The sequence below is a fragment of the Manis pentadactyla genome, chromosome 3 (assembly GCF_030020395.1).
Source record: "Manis pentadactyla isolate mManPen7 chromosome 3, mManPen7.hap1, whole genome shotgun sequence".
Taxonomy (NCBI): domain Eukaryota; kingdom Metazoa; phylum Chordata; class Mammalia; order Pholidota; family Manidae; genus Manis; species Manis pentadactyla.
This window is the reverse complement of record NC_080021.1, coordinates 71,422,680-71,443,084: the sequence shown is the minus strand read 5'-3', so window position 1 is coordinate 71,443,084 and position 20,405 is coordinate 71,422,680. Positions and strand designations below refer to the sequence as shown.

Sequence of the window (20,405 nt, the reverse complement as noted above, 5' to 3'; positions counted from 1 at the left end):
ATCAAGAAAAACCACTAGAAAAAGGTGATAGCTAAACTCAAACAAAAGATTAGCTTGGCATCGGGGACCAGTATGGAGGTGGAATACCGAATAAATGAAAAGTCCAGAGACCATGTTGAATTATTAGAGTTACTTATAAGACTGGATCAAAGAGTAGAGTGTGAAAGATACAGAGGATAGGAAAGAACAGGGATCAGATCATAAAGGACCTTCTTTGGTATTGAGAATGGATAAATAGGGGAGTGTAAAACTGGGAGAGAGGGATGCAAATAGTCTAGTTCATAGATTTTTATAGTAGTACAGAACTGATTGTAGAAATTGAAAAAGAAGGAATAACTGACATCATGGGTGCCATATTCTGAGGTAGGGAACATGTGAGCAACAGATTTAGGAGGAAAGTTAAGTTCAATTTTGGATTTCTTTGGTTTGAAAGCAGATGGGAGATACCAGAAAATGGCGTGTGATTGAGTTAACAGGGGTGAGGAAAGAGAATTTATTTAGTAAGTGGTGGAGCTGATGCAATGACCTGTGAGTTGACGGGGTGTAAACCTGAGCACTTAGCTGAAAGGAGAGACAGGAGAACAGGAGACAGAATAGTTGTGGACACAGAAGGTGTGTGGCATGCGGAGTGGCAGGATGTAGAGGGATTTCCTGTGAGATGACTTTACTGCTTGAAGTAGGATGCTTGGTCATTTTCAGAGAAATGATGGAGGAAGAGTTGGAGAGATTTGGGTAACCTGAAGAATGCTTGAAATAGCTGCCCTGAAGAATGGAAGTGTGGGAAGAGTAAGCAAGTAAGATTTTCTTAGAATGCTGGGCAGCAGTGAGGGCCCAGTTGAGATAAGAGGTAGTACATTTGTAGCATTATCAAAATATGAGGTTTGGTAATTTTTCTGCAGCCCAGTTGTAGGAAATGTAGACTGGTGGATTCATTAAGTTCTAGCTTGTAGAATAAACAAAATAGTAAGACAATTAGTTGAAAATACTAAACAGCAGTAGTTCAAGTGATTTTTGGCTGCATGGAGTAGAAGGGAATGAAGATGGCAGGGATTGATTAGGTTGTTGAGAACTGCAAGGAAGGACACCGAAGGTCTCTGTGTGCTCGAAGAGTAGGTCAGAGGAGTACATGAGTGAAAGCTAAAAGGTGAGTTTTTTTTTTAACTTTTAGATTTTGTTCTTAGATCAAAAGTAAAATATGCTTTATTGCACTGGCTGAACGGTACAAACCATACAGAGGAAGCTTTACTTCTGCCCACTGTGGCCAGTTTTAATAGTTTGATGTCTGTCTTTCTATAAAAAGGCTAAGGGTTTTGTTTTTGTCTTACAGAAATGAAATCATGCTTAATATTATTCTTCCTGTATCATGTATATACTGTCAAGTCTTTACAGAGACTATTACTTGCTTTCAGGAGAAGCATATTTTGTAATATGAGCCTACTATAATTTAATGAAGTTGTTTATTGGTAAGCATTTAAAGTTGATCCCTGTTTTGTGAGTAGAAAAAGCACTGCAGAAAATATCTTTATACATGGGTCTTTATGTATAATGCTTTTATTTCTGTGAGAGAAATTCCTGAAAGTTTCATGACTTGGTCAATGGCTATGTGTGTTTTTAAACTTTTATTTGAAGCATACTGTACCTTAAGAAGAGTATGTAAGAGAACATCTTGATGAGTTTTCACAAAGTAAACATACCCATAGACATCTGTCTATGTCAAGAAATAGAATATTGCCGTCACCCTCAGAAATACCTCTCAGGCCTCCTACAGTCACTAATCTGTGCCTCCAATGATTTAAAAAAAACAAAAACAAAAAACTCCTATGATTAGCTTATTTTAGTTTTGTCTATCTTAGACATTTATAAAAATGGACTTAAACAGTACTCTGTTGCATGAATCATCTCTGTGAATATTAAAATCACCTTCACAGGCAAGAATATAAGGTACTGATTTACTAGTTATGATTTACTAGTGCTAATGAAGCCAAAGCACACAATTCTGTTTAGGTGGGGACTTGGAGTAGAGACGACTCAGCTAACATAGTGGAATGCTAGGGAATGTCCTAAGTGTCCTTAAGTCAATCCTGATGAGGGGCAGAGAGTGGTAAAGCAGTGCTCCCAAAGGAGAGCTCTCTTTTAGTGAAGGTATAATTTACGCACAGCAAAATTCACCACATTTCTCTTTGGATACAATCATGTAATTACCACCATAGTCAAGATGCAGGACAGTGCTATGTCCCCAAATTTCCCTTGTACTTCTTTGTAGTTAACCCTCCCTCCACTGCCTGCCCCTGGTGACCATTGATCTTTTAATTTGTCCCTTTACTTTTGCCTTTGAGTAAGAGTTTTTAAAAGAGTTTAGAGAAGTAATTGGTTGGAAACAGCCTAGATATGAGGTGTGTGAGAAGCAAGCAAGAACCCTTCGATAAGGCTCTGAAGCAGCGTTCCGAAGGGGAGAGCCAAGTTGCCGTTCAGGAAGGGAGGGCATGTTTAACTTCAAACCAGGTTCCAGAGAGTACAGTGAAGTTTGGGGGAAATGCTAGCTGTAGGAGGCAACCACTATGTGACCTGTCTTCTGTGTCTTTTTTAACAAGGACCATTCCCTTTCTTGAAGACCCCCGCCCTTTTATTTATTTATTTATTTATAGATTTTTTGTTGACACCTCTCTTATTTTCCTACTACCTACCTCTTTGATCATTTTTTCACAGTGGCTTTTAATTATCTCCACTTGTTTCTCAAGTATTTCTTGACTTTTGTATCCTGGCTTCTTCTCTTCTTCTCTGTGAGTTGGTTCATTGACTCCTTTTGCTCAGCCAGTGCTTCTTAATCTATGGGGACTTGGCCCAGACTTGCTGAACATCTCCTCTTGACAAAATAATTTAAAAATATTTTTTTTTAAAGTTCAAAAAGCAAGCAAAGGATACAAAATAATCAATCAAAATGCCCCCAAAACATATGAAGAACACACTAGAATTGCTAAAATTAAAAAGACAACAATATCAGATATTGACAAAGATTGTAGAACAACTGGAGCTCTCTTACTTATTGTGGGAGTATAATCGGAACAACAAACTTGGAAAAGGCTAGTTTCTATTCAAGTTGTAGCTATATGTCTATATTTATCTGTGCACATCTTCTTCAAATTACAATGGAGTACACCCCCATAAAACTCACTGTAAGTTGAAAATATCCTAAGTCAAAAATGCATTTAATACACGTGACCTACCAAACATCATAGCCCAGCTTACCTTAAATGTGTTGTGAACAATTGTTAACCTGCAGTTGGGCAAAGTCGTCTAACACAAAGCCCCTTTTTTAAGTAAAGTGTTGAGTATCTCATGTGATTTATTGATAATTTTCTGAAAGTGAAAAATAGAATGGCTGTATGGGTACAGAATGGTTGTAAGCTTGAAAGTGTATTAGTTATTTACCCTTGTGATTGCATGGCTGACTGGGAGCTGCAGCTTGTTGCAGCTGCTCAGCATCACAAGAGAGTATTGTTTGCAGTTCTCTAGCCCAGGAAAAGATGACAGTTCAAAATCTGAAGTACAGTTTCTACTGAATGTGTATCACTTTCACACCATCGTAAAGTTGAAAAAGTTTTAAGTTGAACCATCATAAGTTGGGGACTGTCTGTAATTATTTCTTATGATCTTATGATCTTACTCCTAGGTATACACTCAAATGAGTTCTTAATGTGTACCTTACTATACTCAGCAAGAATTATTTTCTCAATTGTATTTGTAATAGCTAAGAAATAGAAGGAACCCAAATGTTCATGAACAGTAAATTGAGTGACTAAATTGTGCTGTAGTGCCACAGTGAAATATCACACAGCACTGAAAAAGAACTGTGATTCTCACAAAAATGTGAATTAATCTCACAATATTAAGTGAAAGAAGTCAAACACAGAATACATACAGCAGGCAAAACTAATAAATGCTTGTAAAAGTTAGAATAATGGTTAGATAGGTGAGGCATAGATATTGACAGGGTAGAAGCCCAAGGGAGCTTTTGGGGTTCTGGAAATGTTTTATATCTTGATATGGATGGTGGTTACACAGGTTTATACATACATTAAAATTTGCAAGCCGGACACTTAAAATTTGTGTGCTTTTCTGTGTAAGATTTTCAAATCCTATGTAAAACCATCCTTTTTCTTTGACTAGATTTTTGGTCAGTTATTTCTCTCTCAGAATATTCAATCTTACAAGCAATAACAGACATTGGTAACATTAAAATGTATCTGTTTCACCAAAGTTCTGTTCTTGACCATTTCATAGTAATCAAAAAATTATATAATTCTGCCCATGTTAGAACTGTATTTCACACTTAATCTGTCAATAAGGCCTGGCTCCTTTCAGTTCCCATGTTTCATCCAGTATCTGGCATATTTGTGGCACCTTTATCCTCCCACCCACCATTCTCTGTAATTGTTCATAAAGTTCCTCTCAAAGTGTAGACTACAGACTTTGATGAGATGAGTTTACATCAGAATGTAAATAAAATATATCACTACACTGTTTTGTTTTTTGTTTTTTTCAAGCAAGACTGCCTTGATGAGGAAGCAGTGCATTCATTTATAGTCTGGTGCAAATTCCAAGTCTCTTTGGAGACCAGCATTTTCAGTGAACTGGTTTACACCATACAAGTTAATGTTTTAAATCTGTCAGATGTACTGTGTATTGATGGGGAGAGGGTGAGTGGCAGGCATTATCGTGCCAGTGTGTGTGAAAGGACTTTGGGTCTTTATTTTTTATCTTCTAGCATCTGAATGATTGTTCCATATTTCTGGAATTCCTTTTTGATTTTTGGTGGGAGGTAAAATCTGCTTGTAAGTATAGTCAGTCAGATTTGACCAAGCTACTCAGGAGCCAGTGAGAGAGGAAAGTGGAAACTGTTCTGTTGGGGGCAGCAGCTACGGTTGCAATGGTGTCTTACCAGGACCAATTCTGCTCCAGTTTTGGATGTCCTTCCTGGACAATCATAAGATTGTTATCTACTAGCTATCTTTTCATAGATGTATTTTCTGCTTAAATTAGCCAGAATAGGTTTTTGTTGCTTCCAACTAAGAACTCTGACTGGAAAAAAAATTACTAAAAAAAATGTGCTATTTTTTCAGATTTGATCACAAGCAAAATTTGTTTTCTCTTAAGTAAATTTATACACACAGTTTTAAAATGTTTTAGACTATATTTACTTTGTTAGACATTTTTTAGACAGTAAAGATTCTAAGTAATAATTTCATTTTAGTGTTTGCATTTAAATTTTTCAGGCTTTATGGACCATGTGCTGCTACGTATGCCTGAAGTACTTGAAATGCATGTTTGGAGAGACTTTGCCATCTAAATGCTTGGCTGGATTAAGCGCCTAATTAGGATGGTTTTTCAACAGGTTGGAGTAAGCATGCAATCGGTGAGCAATCAATCTCATTTTTAAAATCCAGATGTTTATATGTTTTAAGAATTTTTTCTGAGAAAGTGAAATGTATCTGTATATGATTAACATTTTGAATTCAGTATATTTATGTACTATTTAAATCATAGAATGAATCTTTACCTAGCATAACAAGTAAGGGAGTAACTTTCTGTTATACTGAAAACTTACCAATATTCATTTGACTGTTAAAAGTGCAATGTATTTGTTATAAAATGCTATAAAATTGCTATAAAAGCACAATCTCTATATATAGAGATAGAGATAGATATCATTAAATGACTAACACTTCACAACTCTGAATGTATTTGTTATAAAATGCTATAAAATTGCTGTAAAAGCACAATCTCTATAGAGAGAGATGGAGATAGATATCATTAAATGACTAACACTTCACAACTCTGAATGTTGTAGAACTATTATCATTGAATGCTGTTAATAGTGTGGTTTATCACACAACTCTTTAAGTCATATCTCCTAAAATACAACAACTACAGACAGGAAGAAAAATATTAGTAAAATATAGTTATTCAATGCCAAAAATGTCAGTTCTGATTTTGACATTTTTAAAAGTATTTTCTAATAATACATAATATTTTTCCAGATCCAATGTAAAGTTATTAATTGTGCCAAGCATATTTTGTGGAATATTTTTTTTAATTTTCAAATCAAATGTTTTGTTATTGGTGATGTGACATTAAATTTTATTTATTAAAAATATAGGCAGTTTACGTAATTTGAATATGGGTATAATTTTTAATGTACTATCTTTACTCTTGTTTTTATTTTGAGTGTATTCATATCTTGTTAAGACAAACTTCAACTTTGAATCCCCCACCCCTCCAAAGTAAAATCTGTTGTTTTTGGGATAAAAAGCAAAGGACCAAATAAAATTACCCTTTTCATAGCTGCAAAGTTTTGAGATTATTAGCTTGAGGATAAGCAACAGGAAAATGATTTGTGAAGTTAGTATAATAGTATTTTCGTCTTTTTCAGTTACATCTTCCTATGTTTTGGACTTACTATATTTTATCTACTTAAAAAGAAAAAGTGCAGGCTTTGAGATCAGGGTTTTAGTTTTGTCCCTAGAACAGCTGGCAATGATTAGCTTTTTATATTCTTCCTGTACACATCAGCACCACCTTAATAGCTACCACTGGTTGGTTTACTATGCCCAGGTCTTGTTCATATATTATATATGTTCACTAGAACCACAGTTTCTTTTTTACAATGAGGAACCTGAGATTCGGAGTGTTAGACTGACTTGACCAAAGCTTGAACTGTAATAGGAACCCAACTGTGATTCCAAAATCCTTCCTCTTTTTAATGTACTTTGCTATTTCTTGTAATAGAAAGAGAGGAAGGCTTAATATTTATTAAAGACATTTATATATAAATACTTTCACTCAGTTAACACTCAGGCTCATGAAGTAGATACTGTCCATATTTTACAGATGATGAAAGAGAAGCACAGAGATGAATAATTTGGCCAGTTTTATACAGGCAGTAAATGGTAGAGCCTCCCTTTAAAGCCAGGCCTACATGCTGCCATATTTTCTCTTCACTGCCGTCTGTTTTGCCTCAACATTTGTTTGAATTTAAAACTGCATACTCATATCTGTCCAAACTTTCTCCTGTTATTATATATATGTCTTTAAGCAAAAGTGTTTTCAAACTAGAGAAATTAAGAGTAATATGAAACTAATGTGATCCTGATTAAACTCAGTATTTTATGTTGAAGAAAGTTATAGCAAATATCTAATTTGTATTAGTATTGTATTTCCAATAATTCTTGAGAACTGTACCCTTGTTGGCCTTTTGTGCCTTGATGGAAGACTGCAAATGTCGATGGGAGTTCTGAGTAAGGAAGAAGAGAACTGACGGAAGCGTTTTCTTCAGTTGGGGGTTTGGGGGTTTATCTCTCTTTCTCTATCCCTTTCTCCCCAACACAGTTTTTATTTTCCACTGGCTTCCTTGGAATTAAGAATTTATACTTTGTTGGGAACTAGACTCCCTGAATTCTTGGTTAATGGTATGAACCTCCTTCCCAGAGAAATGTTGTGTATACATGCAATTTTGCATGTAATTTCAGGGATATGAAAATCCCAGAAGAATCTTTGCATTACTATTGCATAGCTTATCTTGAGAAAAATATACTTCTTTAGAATTGAATCTATACTTTTTCCTGCTAAATGGTGTCTCAGGTAGTAATATAGATGAAGCCAATCTGTAACAATGAATTACCTCATAGAGCTTGAGTGCAGACAGATGCCAGCTTCAGATGCCAGCCTCACATTCAGCACTTCTGCAGTAGCATTTCATAATGTTAAAAAAGAACAAATTTCTTTCCTGTTGTCATCCTCCTCCTTGCTGTCATCACTTTCAAACACTGTTGCTAAATGTTGTTGACTGTCATTACAAGACACAGACATGCAAACACACATACCACACACACAGACTAATTATTATATTATTTATCAGTAGTTCTTATAAATAAAGCAGAGTTTCTGTTTAATAATAATCTTTAGCATTATTACTTAATTATTTCTTAATGTAACTCAATTCTTATTTCTTAATGAAATCGAATTATCTAGTAATTGCAGTTTTCTCCTTGCCCTCTCTCTTACATCTGAAAAACTACTAATGACAGTTTATCTTTAAGAGTAGACTTCCCTTCTCCAAAAAGTGTACTGACAAGACACAGTTCAGCCACCAGTTTGGGTAGGAGGTGCACTTGGGCCACACAGCTTCCCAGTGCACAGATGGTGACTTTTCAGTACCATCTGTTCACTATTTCTTCACAGCCATTTACAATTTCTTCCCCTCCATGAGGGCTGCATAGAAAAAATGAAGTAAGACCTAGTTTTAGAGTTCCTGGAAGTTAGCTGCTCTTTCCCCTCACTTTTTTCTACAATCCATTAAAGGTTATGACTCTTATTCTTTCTAAATATTCCAGTCATTAGTTTACATAGACCCTTGCTTCGTATTTCTTGGTGCTAAGTGCTCCGCAGTTCATAAGTAACAGAAGAACGTTATGTTAGTCTACTGTGTATACTTGAAAAAAAAGGATATAAAGCAGTCTGTTCTTTGACTTCCTTTAACTTTGTATAAGAAACCTAAATAGTCTTCATTCCTTATAAGTAAAAGCTGAATCTTTGGCTGCCTTCTCTTGTAAAAGGCACCTGGTATTCTTTCCTTCTGATACTAAACAGATGGGAAGATAATAGTTGAAACTTAGCCTTGAAGCATGCATAGTGAGGAATGCAAAAGCTGGCACCAATGCTAGTTTCTGACCTTGACAAATCCTTTCTAAATTTTTCTTTCTGAGCTTTTTGTTTTATTTATCTACAGTTAAGATCTTTACTTACTGGAGATTCACTCTAGACTGTGTAGCTGTCACGTTGTGATGCATAGTGTTGCACTACTTCTACATCATAGGAGAGTTTTGACTTTGACTAAATACAAGACTCAAGAAGAGAATTGACTGAATGGTATAATTATTGTTGCCCTATGGATTTATTTTTAAAAGAGTAAGACCTATTAACATGTTTGAGGTAAAAAGTTTGCTTAAATACTGTTTTAGAATTACTTGCTCATTTTCTTGTTTTTCCCTGGTCTTCTTTGTTAAATTTGTAAAACTGTGATACTTCCCATTTTCCTCTAGGCAGATGTTTTTCCTTCTTTTAGTCCTCATATGTTATTAATACTATTTGTGTGATAATCCTTTGTATGATTATTGGTGTGAATGATTTGCATTCCTGAGCTACAGGTAATTCTCTTCTAAGCTTCACAGTAACTTTGCCTCTTAAATTATTTTGTTTAATATTCATATTTCAAATATTGTCTATCTATTGACCAGTTTTCCAATCTGTACTATCCTTTTTATTTGTATTTCCAAAACAAGAGCTAGAGTTTCTATTGGTTATAATAGTATAACCAACTATTATATGTTGGTTATAGTACTTCCTGTAACTCTGCCATTTAACAGTCAGTGAAACTTTGAACATATAGATAATGAAAATTATGTACAAGCTGAGGCAGATGCCAGAGGTATTAAACATACTCACATGATCCTCACTGACTCATATTGTTATTGCTAAATTGGGTTTGTTTGCTAACATCTAAGAAGTCAAATTGCTTCTTTGCTTATTTTACAAGTTGTGTGTGCTTTTAGAATGGTCTAAAGGTCTGGTTTGGGTTGTGTGTTGGAGCCACTGCTATTTACCATAACATATATTGCTTGGCTCTACTGTTTATGTTAGGGTAATTCCATTCTTTAAATTAGAATGGCCATAGAGTAAAAAGGGCCATTGCCTATTGCTCAGAATACGTACTAGCTGATTTAATATTATTTGTTTAGTTTTAGGATATAATTGAATTTTAATGTTTAATGATTTAAGTATAATAGTCATACCATTCTCATTCTTTTCTTTTAAAATTGCTTTTAATAGCATACCACCTCTCTTTGCCTCTTCTGTCTAGGCTTACAAGTGTAGCACTCATGGATAGTTTTTCTCTTTAAGGAAAAATCATATACTTGGGGAGAAGCTTCAAGGTACAATTTGCAATGATTTAACATCCTACATGTGTGTTTTTTTGTTTGCTTCTTTTTGCTTTAGAGGTTTGTGTTTGTTTTTGCTTTAAGTATAACATAATGTTCTGTGTGTTTTACTATTTCATCTGAGAAACTCTGTTCATTAGGGCCACCAGTAGCCCATTTTGTTAGTACATTTGTGTCAATTAGGAAAAGGCACCTTTCCTCTGAGGACAAGGCCTCACAACAAGGTGCAGTGCAATTGGACTTCAGCCTCCACTCACCAGTGGCCAGGTGTTCTTGTGTAGCAAACAAATTGCATCCCCTGCATGATACAAATTCAGATTCTGAATTTTGTACTGAGTTAGATTTGTTCTAAAAAGTCCATTTTAACAAAAGTAGTTCAGTTTTTAAAAATTTTATGTGTATATAAAGTTCTAAAACTAAAAATATAGCAGAGGAGGTAAAATGGTATTTCCTTTGCAGAAGAATATGAAAACCTAAAGGAAAAAGTTAGTTTTTATTCCAAATATAGTATTATTTTACAACTCGTAGTTTTTCTTCCATATTTCTCATATAGTGCCTTACATTAAGCTTTGTTGCATTAATAATAACCAGCTATGTATATTTTCATTTTTAATTGAGAAATATTAGCTAATTTCCCATAACTCTTAGAGCATTTTGATTCCATAATTAATATATCAGCATATCATGCAATTCATTGTTCAATGCTTTGTATTAATGATTCTTTAAATTTTGTAATTAAACCTTTGGTTTTCCCTACTTCCTCAGGTACTTTGGTCTGGGAAGCCCTATGGTTCATCTCGAAGTATTGTAAGGAAAATTGGTACTAATTTATCCTTGATCCAGTGTCGAAGAGTTCGATTTCAGGTACTAAATTTTATAAATTTCAAAATTTTATATTAATGTGTGCATTAGAAATATAAATAGGAGAGCTTTAAAAATATTTTGTAAACCTTTCTCCCCTATTGATGCCACTCACTATATATAAAATAAAAGAGGATAAAACCACAGTAAAGTCTTTCTAATTTTAGTTCCTCTGAAGTTATTATTCGAACTCTTTAAGACATTGATCCTCTTAAGATACATATTCAAAGATTTAGATGCATGTAACAAGCCAAGCAGTTGTTAATTCCCAGGTGACTTTGAACATAAGCCTTATAATACTTAAGGAGGCATCAAGTATCACAATTATTTTCTTTAGTTATTACACTTTCCTCTTTGGACAGTCACTCTGTTACCTATATTTTTAGATGTCTCTGTGGGTGCCATGTAAGTTGCTTTCTCCAACCTTGGTTTAAAGTTTAGTACTAATTACAGGAACCCTTTCCTTGGCAATGACTATGTCAAGACAAAGAGGTAATTGTGGTTCTCTGAATGAAGTGATAGTTAAACCCTGAATTAATTTTGAATGCTCAGGTCTTTGTATTCTCTTCTAGCACCAAATCAGGAGCAACTCTACTCTTCGCTTGGAGATAAATTGTTATTTTCTCAATTTGGGCTTTTGTTCCTTATAGCTGTTTAGTGTTAGACATGTATTAATCAGGTAGCTTTGTTCTTGTTTTCCAGTAATTCTCTACAGTAATATGACAAAACCTTTCAATTTATCACTTAAGATTATAAAATTCAGCAGGTACCTATACCAGTTTTAAAGAATACATAAGCATGTGAAATGTGAAGATGTATTTAACACATAATTCAAAATCTCAAAAGTACTCCTTGTGAGCTTATTTGTTATAATGTCTTACCCATAAAGCATTCCTTCTGATAGGTAGAGGTAAAAATCTGTTCCTGGTTACTGGTAGAAATTAGCATTTGTAATAAGGGTCATTGACTAATTAGGTGTGCTTATAATCCTGCTTGCAGATTGACTGGCAAAGCCTTTGTGCATCAATCTAGAATCACCAGATTGGAACTTTCCAACAAGTAATTTTTATCAAACTGTAGGCTTAAAACAATAATCAAAATGGAGAAATCTTTTATAGTAATTCTCTGAAGCACAATTTCTGAGAATTCAGGTCGTGTAAACACAAACAGCTGACTGCTTTATTTGTCAACGTCCTTCAGAAAGCTATTGGGTTAACTAAGGCTTAATAACTTCTTTCCTGATCGCTCAGTTCCATTAAAATTTTCTTTTTATCAATTTATCTACTTATCTATCCTAGTTGAAGGAGAACTTGCTTCAGTATTTGTGTTCATGCTAGAAACATGTAAAAGGACTTGGAGATAATCTAGCATTTCTGGTAGCAAACCAAATTTACCTTGATAGTCAGTCAGTGAGACAAAGTACTAGAGCCAAATACATTTCTTGGAAGGATTCTGTTTCTCAGTGTAATTAGACACTTAAAAGTATGAGCAGAGTAAGAATGTTAGATTTACTACAGGAACTATATTTGAAGAGAGAAGGATTACCATGAGGAGAGAAATAAGTTAAGAGAAATATTGGTGACCTACTTAATAATGTAGTGGAAGACAGAAAACATTTTGTTTATACTGAGATTTTTTACTTCCAGACAGTTTGACAGCATACTGAGGCTTTCCAAATAATACTAGAGTATTTTACATGCTACTATTACTTAGATATTTATTTTATTTTATTTTTTATTAAGGGATCACTGATATACACTCTTACGAACCACATGAAAAACACTGTCATTACTACATTCACGCCTATTATCAAGTCCCCCCATACCCCATTGAAGTCACTGTCCATCAGCATAGTAAGATACCACAGAGTCACTACTTGTCTTCTCAATGGTACACTGTCTTCCCAATGACCCCCCACATATAACACGTGTATCAATCATAATACCCTTCAATCCCCTTCTCCCTCCCTCCCCTTTGGTAACTGCTAGTCCCTTCTTGGAGTCTGTGAGTCTGCTGCTGTTTTGTTCCTTCAGTTTTGCTTTGTCATACTCAACAAATGAGGAAAACCATTTGGTGTGGAGGCCAGCTCCGCAATCCAGCTGAACTTGAACATGAGAGGGGTGAATGAGAGATTAAGAAAACATAGAAATAAATATAAAAAAGACATATAAATGAAAGTTGGGATCAGGACTGGCCGCTTGTGGCCCAACAGTGGCACAGTTTTATTTTTGAGCACAGTTTATATACAGGCTCATAATGATATCATTTTTGGGCTGATCTCATATCTGGTGATCTCAGTTCTGGTGACATCTCTTTTGGATCTGGTTATTTCACTTAGAGCCCTCCACAATTTGGTACTTGTCTTTCTCCACCTAGCTTATTTCACTGAGAGTAATACCCTCTAGCTCCTTCCATGCTGTTGCAAATGGTAGGATTTGTTTTCTTCTTATGGCTGAATAATATTCCATTGTATATATGTACCACATCTTCTTTATCCATTCATCTACTGATGGACACTTAGGTTGCTTCCATATCTTGGCTATTGTAAATAGTGCTGCAATAAACATAGGGGTGCATATGTCTTTTTGAATCTGAGCTCTTGTTTCCTTTGGGTAAATCCATAGGAATGGAATTCCCAGGTCAAATGGTATTTCTATTTTTAGTTTTTTGAGGAACCTCCATATTGCTTTCCACAATGGTTGAACTAATTTATATTCCCACCAACAGTATAGGAGGGCTCCCCTTTCTTCACATCCTAGCCAGCATTTTGTTGTTGTCTTTTTGATGCTGGCCATCCTAACTGGTGTGAGGTGATATCTCATTGTGGTTTTAATTTGTACTTCCCTGATAATTAGTGATGTGGAGCATCTTTTCATCTGCATATTGGCCATTTGAATTTCTTCTTTGGAGAATTGTCTGTTCATATCCTCTGCCCATTCTTTAATTGGGTTATTTACTGTTTGGGTGTTGAGGTGTGTGAGTTCTTTATATATATTGGATGTTAACCACTTGTCGGCTATGTCGTTTAAAAATATATTCTCCCATACTGTAGTATGTCTTTTTGTTCTGCTGGTGCTGTCCTTTGCTTTACAGAAGGTTTTTGGCTTGATGTAGTCCCATTTATTCATTTTTGCTTTTGTTTCCCTTGTCCGAGGAGATGCATTCAGGAAAAAGTTGCTCATGTTTATATTCAAAAGATTTTTGCCTCTGTTTTATTCTAAGAGTTTTATGCTTTCATGACTTACATGCAGGTCTTTGATTCATTGTGAGTTTACTTTTGTGTATGGGGTTAGACATTCTCTTACATGTAGCTGTCCAGTTTTGCTAACACCAGTTGTTGAAGAGGCTGTCAATTCCCCTTTGTGTATCCACAGCTCCTTTATTGTATATTAATGGACCATATATGCTTGGGTTTATATTTGGGCTCTATATTTTGTTCCATTGATCTATGGGTCTGTTCTTGTGCCTATAACACAATTGTCTTGATTACTTTGACTTTGTAGTAGAGCTTGAAGTCTGGGAGCATAATTCCCCCAGTTTTATTCTTCCTTCACAAAATTGCTTTGACTATTTGGGGTCTTTTGTGGTTCCATATTAATTTTAGAACAATTTACTCTAGTTCATTGAAGAATGCCAATGGGATTTTGATAGGGATTGCATTGAATCTGTAGATTGCTTTAGGCCAGGTGGCTATTTTGACATTAATTCTTCCTATCCATGAGCACGGGATGTATTTCCATTTATTGGTGTCATCTTTAATTTCTCTCATGAGTGTCTTGTAGTTTTCAGGGTATAGATCTTTCAACTCGTTGGTTAGTTTTATTCCTAAGTGTTTTATTCTTTTTGATGCAATTGTGAATAGAATTGTTTTCCTGATTTCTCTTTCTGCTACTTCATTGTTCGTGTATAGGCATGCAACACATTTCTGTGTATAAATTTTGTGTTCTGCAACTTTGATGAATTCAGTTATTAGTGTAGTAGTTTTGGAGTGGACTCTTTAGAGTTTTTATGTACAATATCATGTCATCTGCAAGCAGTGACAGTTTAATATTTTCCATACCAGTCTCTGGATGCCTTTTATTTCTTTTTTGTTGACTGATAGCCATGGCTAGGTTCTCGAGTACTACGTTGAATAAAAGTGGAGAGAGTGGGCATCCTTGTCTTCTTCCTGATCTTAAATGAAAAGCTTTCAGCTTCTTACTGTTCAGTATAATGTTGGCTGTGGGTTTTCATATATGGACTTTATTATGTTGAGGTACTTGTTGAGAGTTTTTATCATGAATAGATGTTGACTTTTGTCAAATGCTTTTTCAGCATCTATGGAGATGATCATGTGGTTTTTATCCTTTTTGTTAATGTGGTGGATGATGTTGATGGATTTTCGAATGGTGTACCATCGTTGCATCCCTGGAATAAATCCTGCTTGATCATGATGGATGATCTTTTTGATGTAGTTTTGAATTTGGTTTGCTGATATTTTGTTGAGTATTTTTGCATCTATGTTCATCAGGGATATTGGTCTGTAATTTTCTTTTTTTCTGGTGTCTTTCCTGGTTTTAGTATTAGAGTGATGTTGGCCTTATAGAATGAGTTTGGAAGTACTCCTTCCTCTTCTACTCTTTGGAAAACTTTAAGGAGGATGGGTATTAGGTCTTCACTAAATGTTTGATAAAATTCAGTGGTGAAGCAGTCTGGTCCAGGAGTTTTGTTCTTAGGTAGTTTTCTGATTACCAATTCAATTTTGTTGCTGGTAATTGGTTTTTCAGATTTTCTTTTTCTTCCTTGACCAGTCTAACAAGGTTGTATTTTTCTAGAAAGTTGTACATTTCTTCTAGGTTATTCAGTTTTTTAGTATATAATTTTTCATAGTATTCTCTCATAATTTTTGTATTTCTGTGGTGTCTGCAGTGATTTTTCTTTTCTTGTTTCTGATTCTGTTTGTGTTTGTAGACTCTCTTTTTTTCTTGATAAGTCTGGCTAGGGGTTTATCTTTTTTGTTTATTTTCTCAAAGAACCAACTCCTGCTGTCACCGATTCTTTCTTTCTATTGTTATATTATTCTCAATTTTATTTATTTCTGCACTAATCTTTATTATGTCCCTTCTTCTACTGACTTTGGGCCTTATTTGTTGTTCTTTTTTCTAGTTTCGTTAATTGTGAATTTAGACTATTCATATGGGATTGTTCTTCTTTCCTTGGGAAAGCCTTTATTGCAATATACTTTCCTCTTAGCTCAGCCATCACTGCGTCCCACAAATTTTGCGGTGTTGAGTTATTGTTGTCATTTGTCTCCATATATGGCTTGATCTCTCTTTTTATTTGGTCATTGATCCATTGATTATTTAGGAGCCTGTTGTTAAACCTCCATGTGTTTGTGGACTTTTTTGTTTTCTTTGCATAATTTATTTCTAGTTTCTACCTTTGTGGTCTGAGAATCTGGCTGGTACAATTTCATTTCTTTTGAATTTACTGAGGCTCCTTTTGTGGCCTAGTATATGATCTATTCTTGAAAATGTTCCATATGCACTTGAGAAGAATGTGTATCCTGCTGCCTTTGGGTGGACAGTTCTATAGATGTCTGTTAGGTCCATCTTTTCTAATGTGTTGTTCAGTGCTTCTGTCTCCCTACTTATTTTCTGTCTGGTTGATCTGTCCTTTGCAGTGAGTAGTGTGTTGAAGTCTCCTAAAATGAATGCATTGCATTCTATTTACTCCTTTAATTCTGTTAGAATTTGTTTCACATGTATAGGTGCTCCTGTGTTAGGTGCATTGGTATTTATAATGGTTATATCCTCTTGTTGGACTGATCCCTTTATTATTATGTAATGTCCTTCTTTGTCTTGTGTTACTTTCTTTGGTTTGAAATCTATTTTGTCTGATACAAGTACTCCAGCTCTTGCTTTTATCTCCCTATTAGTTGCATGAAATATCTTTTCCATCCCTTTACTTTTAGTCTGTGTATGTCTTTGGGTTTGAAGAGAGTCTCTTGTAGGCAGCATATAGACGGGTCTTGTTTTTTTATCCATTTAGTGACTCTGTGTCTTTTGATTGGTGCATTCAGTCCATTTACATTTAGGGTAATTATTGATAGGCTTGTAGTTATTTCCATTGCAGGCTTTAGATTTGTGGTTACCAAAGTTTCAAGGGTAGCTTCTTTACTATCTAGCAGCCTAAGTTAACTCACTTAGTATGCTGTTACAAACACAATCTAAAGGTTCTTTTTTTTTTTTCCCCTCCTTTTTCTTCCTCCTCCATTCTTTATATATTAGGTATTATACTCTGTGCTCTTTGTCTATCCCTTGACTTACTTTGGGGGTAGTTGATTTAATGTTGCATTTGCTTAGGAATTAATTGGTCTACTTTCTTTACTGTGGCTTCATTTTCTCTGGTGACAGCTATTTAGTCTTAGAAACACTTCCATCTATAGCAGTCCCTCCAAAATACACCTCCAAAAAAAAACCATAGAGACGGTTTGTGGGAGGTTAATTCTTTCAATTTTTGCTTATCTGGAAATTGTTTAATCCCTCCTTCAAATGTAAATGATAATCTTGCTGGATATAGTGTTCTTGGTTCAATGCCCTTCTGCTTCACTGCATTAAATATATCATGCCATTTCCTTCTGGCCTGTAAGGTTTCTGCTGAGAAGTCTCATGATAGCCTGATGGGTTTTCCTTTGTATGTAATATTTTTTTCTCTCTCTGGCTGCTTTTAATACGTGTTCTTATCCTTTATCTTTGCCATTTTAATTATTGTATGTCTTGGTGGAGTTTTTCTTGGATCCCTTGTGTTGGGAGATCTGTGTACCTCCATGGCCTGAGAGGCTATCTCCTTCCCCAGATTGGGGAAGTTTCAGCAATTACCTCCCCAAAGACACTTTCTATCCCCTTTTCTCTCTCTTCTTCTTCTGGTACCCCTTTAATGCAAATTTGCTCCGTTTGGTTTGGTCACACAGTTCTTTCAATGTTGTATCATTCCTAGAGATCCTTTTTCTCTCTGCCTCAGCCTCTTTGTATTCCTGTTCTCAAATTTCTGTTTCACTTACCATCTCCTCTACTTCATCTAATCTGTTTTTAAAACCTCCATTATTTTGGATTCTTTATTTTTCAAAATTTCTCACTCTTGAATTCCTCCCTGAGGTCTTGAATATGTTTCTGTAGCTCTGTGAGGATATTTATGATTTTTATTTTGAAATCTTTTTCAGGAAGATTGGTGAGTTCAGTTTCATTTGACCCTGTTTCTGGTGTTTGTGGGATTTTAGTTTGAACCAGGTTCCTTTGGTGATTTATATTTGTAGGTTGTACCCTCTAGTGCCCAGAAGCTCTGCTCTGGGAGCTGCTCAACCCATGGAGCAATGGAGGGGGGGTCTCAGGCATGCGGCACTGGTGCCTGCTGGGAGAAAAGAGCTCTTTCTGCCTCCTAGCTGCAGTCCCTGCCTTTACTGCCAGGGCCAGTGAGTCAAGCACACAGGGAGCATTCTCTGTACTTTGCACTTGTAGCTGCTGTAGGCTGGGCTGCCCTCTGGCTGGCCTGGCCCAATGGTGGGGGCAGCTAGTTTGCAAGCCAGTGCCGGCCTGGCAGAAGGAGCAGCAGGTGGGGTGCCTCGTAGTTGCATTTCCAGCCAGGGGAATGGAGTGCCTGAAACTCCTGAATGTTCCCAACCTGCTAGACTGAGTATGCTGGGAAAATTTTGTCCATCTGTCCTTTCTCCTGAGCAGGAAGCTCTGTGCAGTCCATGCCCCTTTAGCAGCTCTCTAGCTGTTTGGAAGTCTCTCAGCGTGCCTGCCTTTTTTTTGTTCTAGAGCAGCCTGTTGTTGGTGTCTGTTCCCCATAAGTTGCTGGAATCTCAGTCTGTCCAAGTAATTGCCTGTCTTAGCTTTCCAACCCCACTATTCTCCAGAGCACCATATAATGTAGGTTCATGCTCTCAGAGCAGATCTCCAGGGCTGGGTTTTCAGCAGTACTAGGCCTCCACCCCCTCTCTGCTCCATTTCTCTTCCTCCTGCTGGTGAGCTGTGATGGGACAAAGGCTTGTGTCCCTCTGGTTCCTGGCTTTGGTACTTTAACATTTTCTGTGAGGTCTGCCTTGTTCCCCAGATGTAGGCTGTCTGCCACAGTCTTCTTTCCTATAGCTCTTTCAGGATTAGGTCTATTTGCTATATTTTCATATTATATGTGATTTTAGGAAGAGGTCTCTGTCTCACCTCTCAGGCTACCATATTTAAGCCAAATCGCTACTTAGATATTTTTAATCTATTATTATTCCTCTGTATCCTCTTTTTTTTTTTACTACATGAGAAATATAAAAAAATGTGGTCATCAAAAAATATGAAGGATACGTTTTAGAGTAATAAAATTGAAAATGCAGTTTTTCTGTTTTCTGGCTCATTTGGTGCTTGATTGATATGGAATGTATTTGGATTGTTAGGAGTCCAGTGGGAGTTAATACTGCTATAGAAAGTCTGGAACTAGTGATCCAGAGGTGGACCTCGGGAGGGTAGACACCACTATAGGGCCATAGGCATGAGACAAACGTCAAAATGGATTAAACCTGTGACTGTGGCATTCATGAGTCAGTTCAGAAACAGGAGTTGGGTAGTCAGAATCAGTCCCTCCATTGTCCTGACTTCAGTGTCTTTGGAGAATCTGTCTAAAACTTAGTTTAGTATTTTCTTTATTTCCTCTGCTACTTTCACTTCTATTCCTTTTCTAGTATTCATGCTCATAGGCAACTCCTCAAGTCTGTCACCCCCAGTTTCACCTCTGAACTCTTAAGCCTCAGTATGTTCTTTCTAGATCACACCATCTTTTCACTGTTATCCACTGATCCATAAATCTTCAAACAGGTAAAACTCATATAAATGAAAGGCAAGACAGGCACATTACTTTGTGTTTTGAGGATTTTACCGAGTAATCCAAGTGAAGCCTGTGTATAATAGCTACTGCATAGTAAGTCAATAGTGACAGTGTACTAGTGGTGGTGATTATGTTATTATTGCTGCGTACAGTTGAATAGAAAATTAACTTACTTGGTATTCACGTAATCCAACTACGTGATTTTACAAGTTGGATTTCTGTATATTTTTAGGGCAACAAATCAGAATACTGATCAGTATTTATTTATACCTTCGCCTAGTTAATGGGTACAGTGAATGTTGAGTTGGAAATAAAGTGAGGTAAAAAATGTTTAAAAAGCACGTGAAAGCATTCAGTGTGTCTTTGCTGTGTCATTGGAAGACCTGCCTATAACCCCATAGGCTTTATTGGCTTTCCCTGTACTTCATTTCGAGAGTGCTAGAAATGAGTTGGATACTTGACCTTCAAAACAGGATCTGTAGACCCTTCCCTTCAGTTACTTTAATTGAAGAAAAATAAACTTTCCCTGGCACTTTAATATCTTTCAGATATGTAGATTTCAGCCTCGAGTCACATTTCTTATATTTGTCTATGGTGGCCGCCTTGGAGGTAGGAAGCCAGAATGAAGTCAAAGTGGATAAATAGGGTCTTCTTTTTCTCTTAGTTCTTATACTAGATTCATGAAACCAAAAGGAA

At 35.9% G+C, this 20,405-nt stretch overlaps 1 protein-coding gene across 2 annotated transcripts in view; it reads left to right on the top strand.

The window, feature by feature from the left end:
• MTFR1 (mitochondrial fission regulator 1) overlaps nucleotides 1-20,405 on the top strand; it is a 47,058-nt gene that overhangs the window by 6,759 nt on the left and 19,894 nt on the right. Inside the window, exons 2-3 of one of the 2 annotated variants that reach the window (XM_036907499.2) lie at nucleotides 5,274-5,413; nucleotides 10,761-10,859. In XM_036907499.2, the coding sequence (XP_036763394.2) occupies nucleotides 5,348-5,413; nucleotides 10,761-10,859 (165 nt within the window). In that variant the 5' untranslated portion in view covers nucleotides 5,274-5,347. The remainder of the gene's footprint in view (nucleotides 1-5,273; nucleotides 5,414-10,760; nucleotides 10,860-20,405) is intronic. The other variant, XM_057498029.1, reaches the window with a different exon arrangement.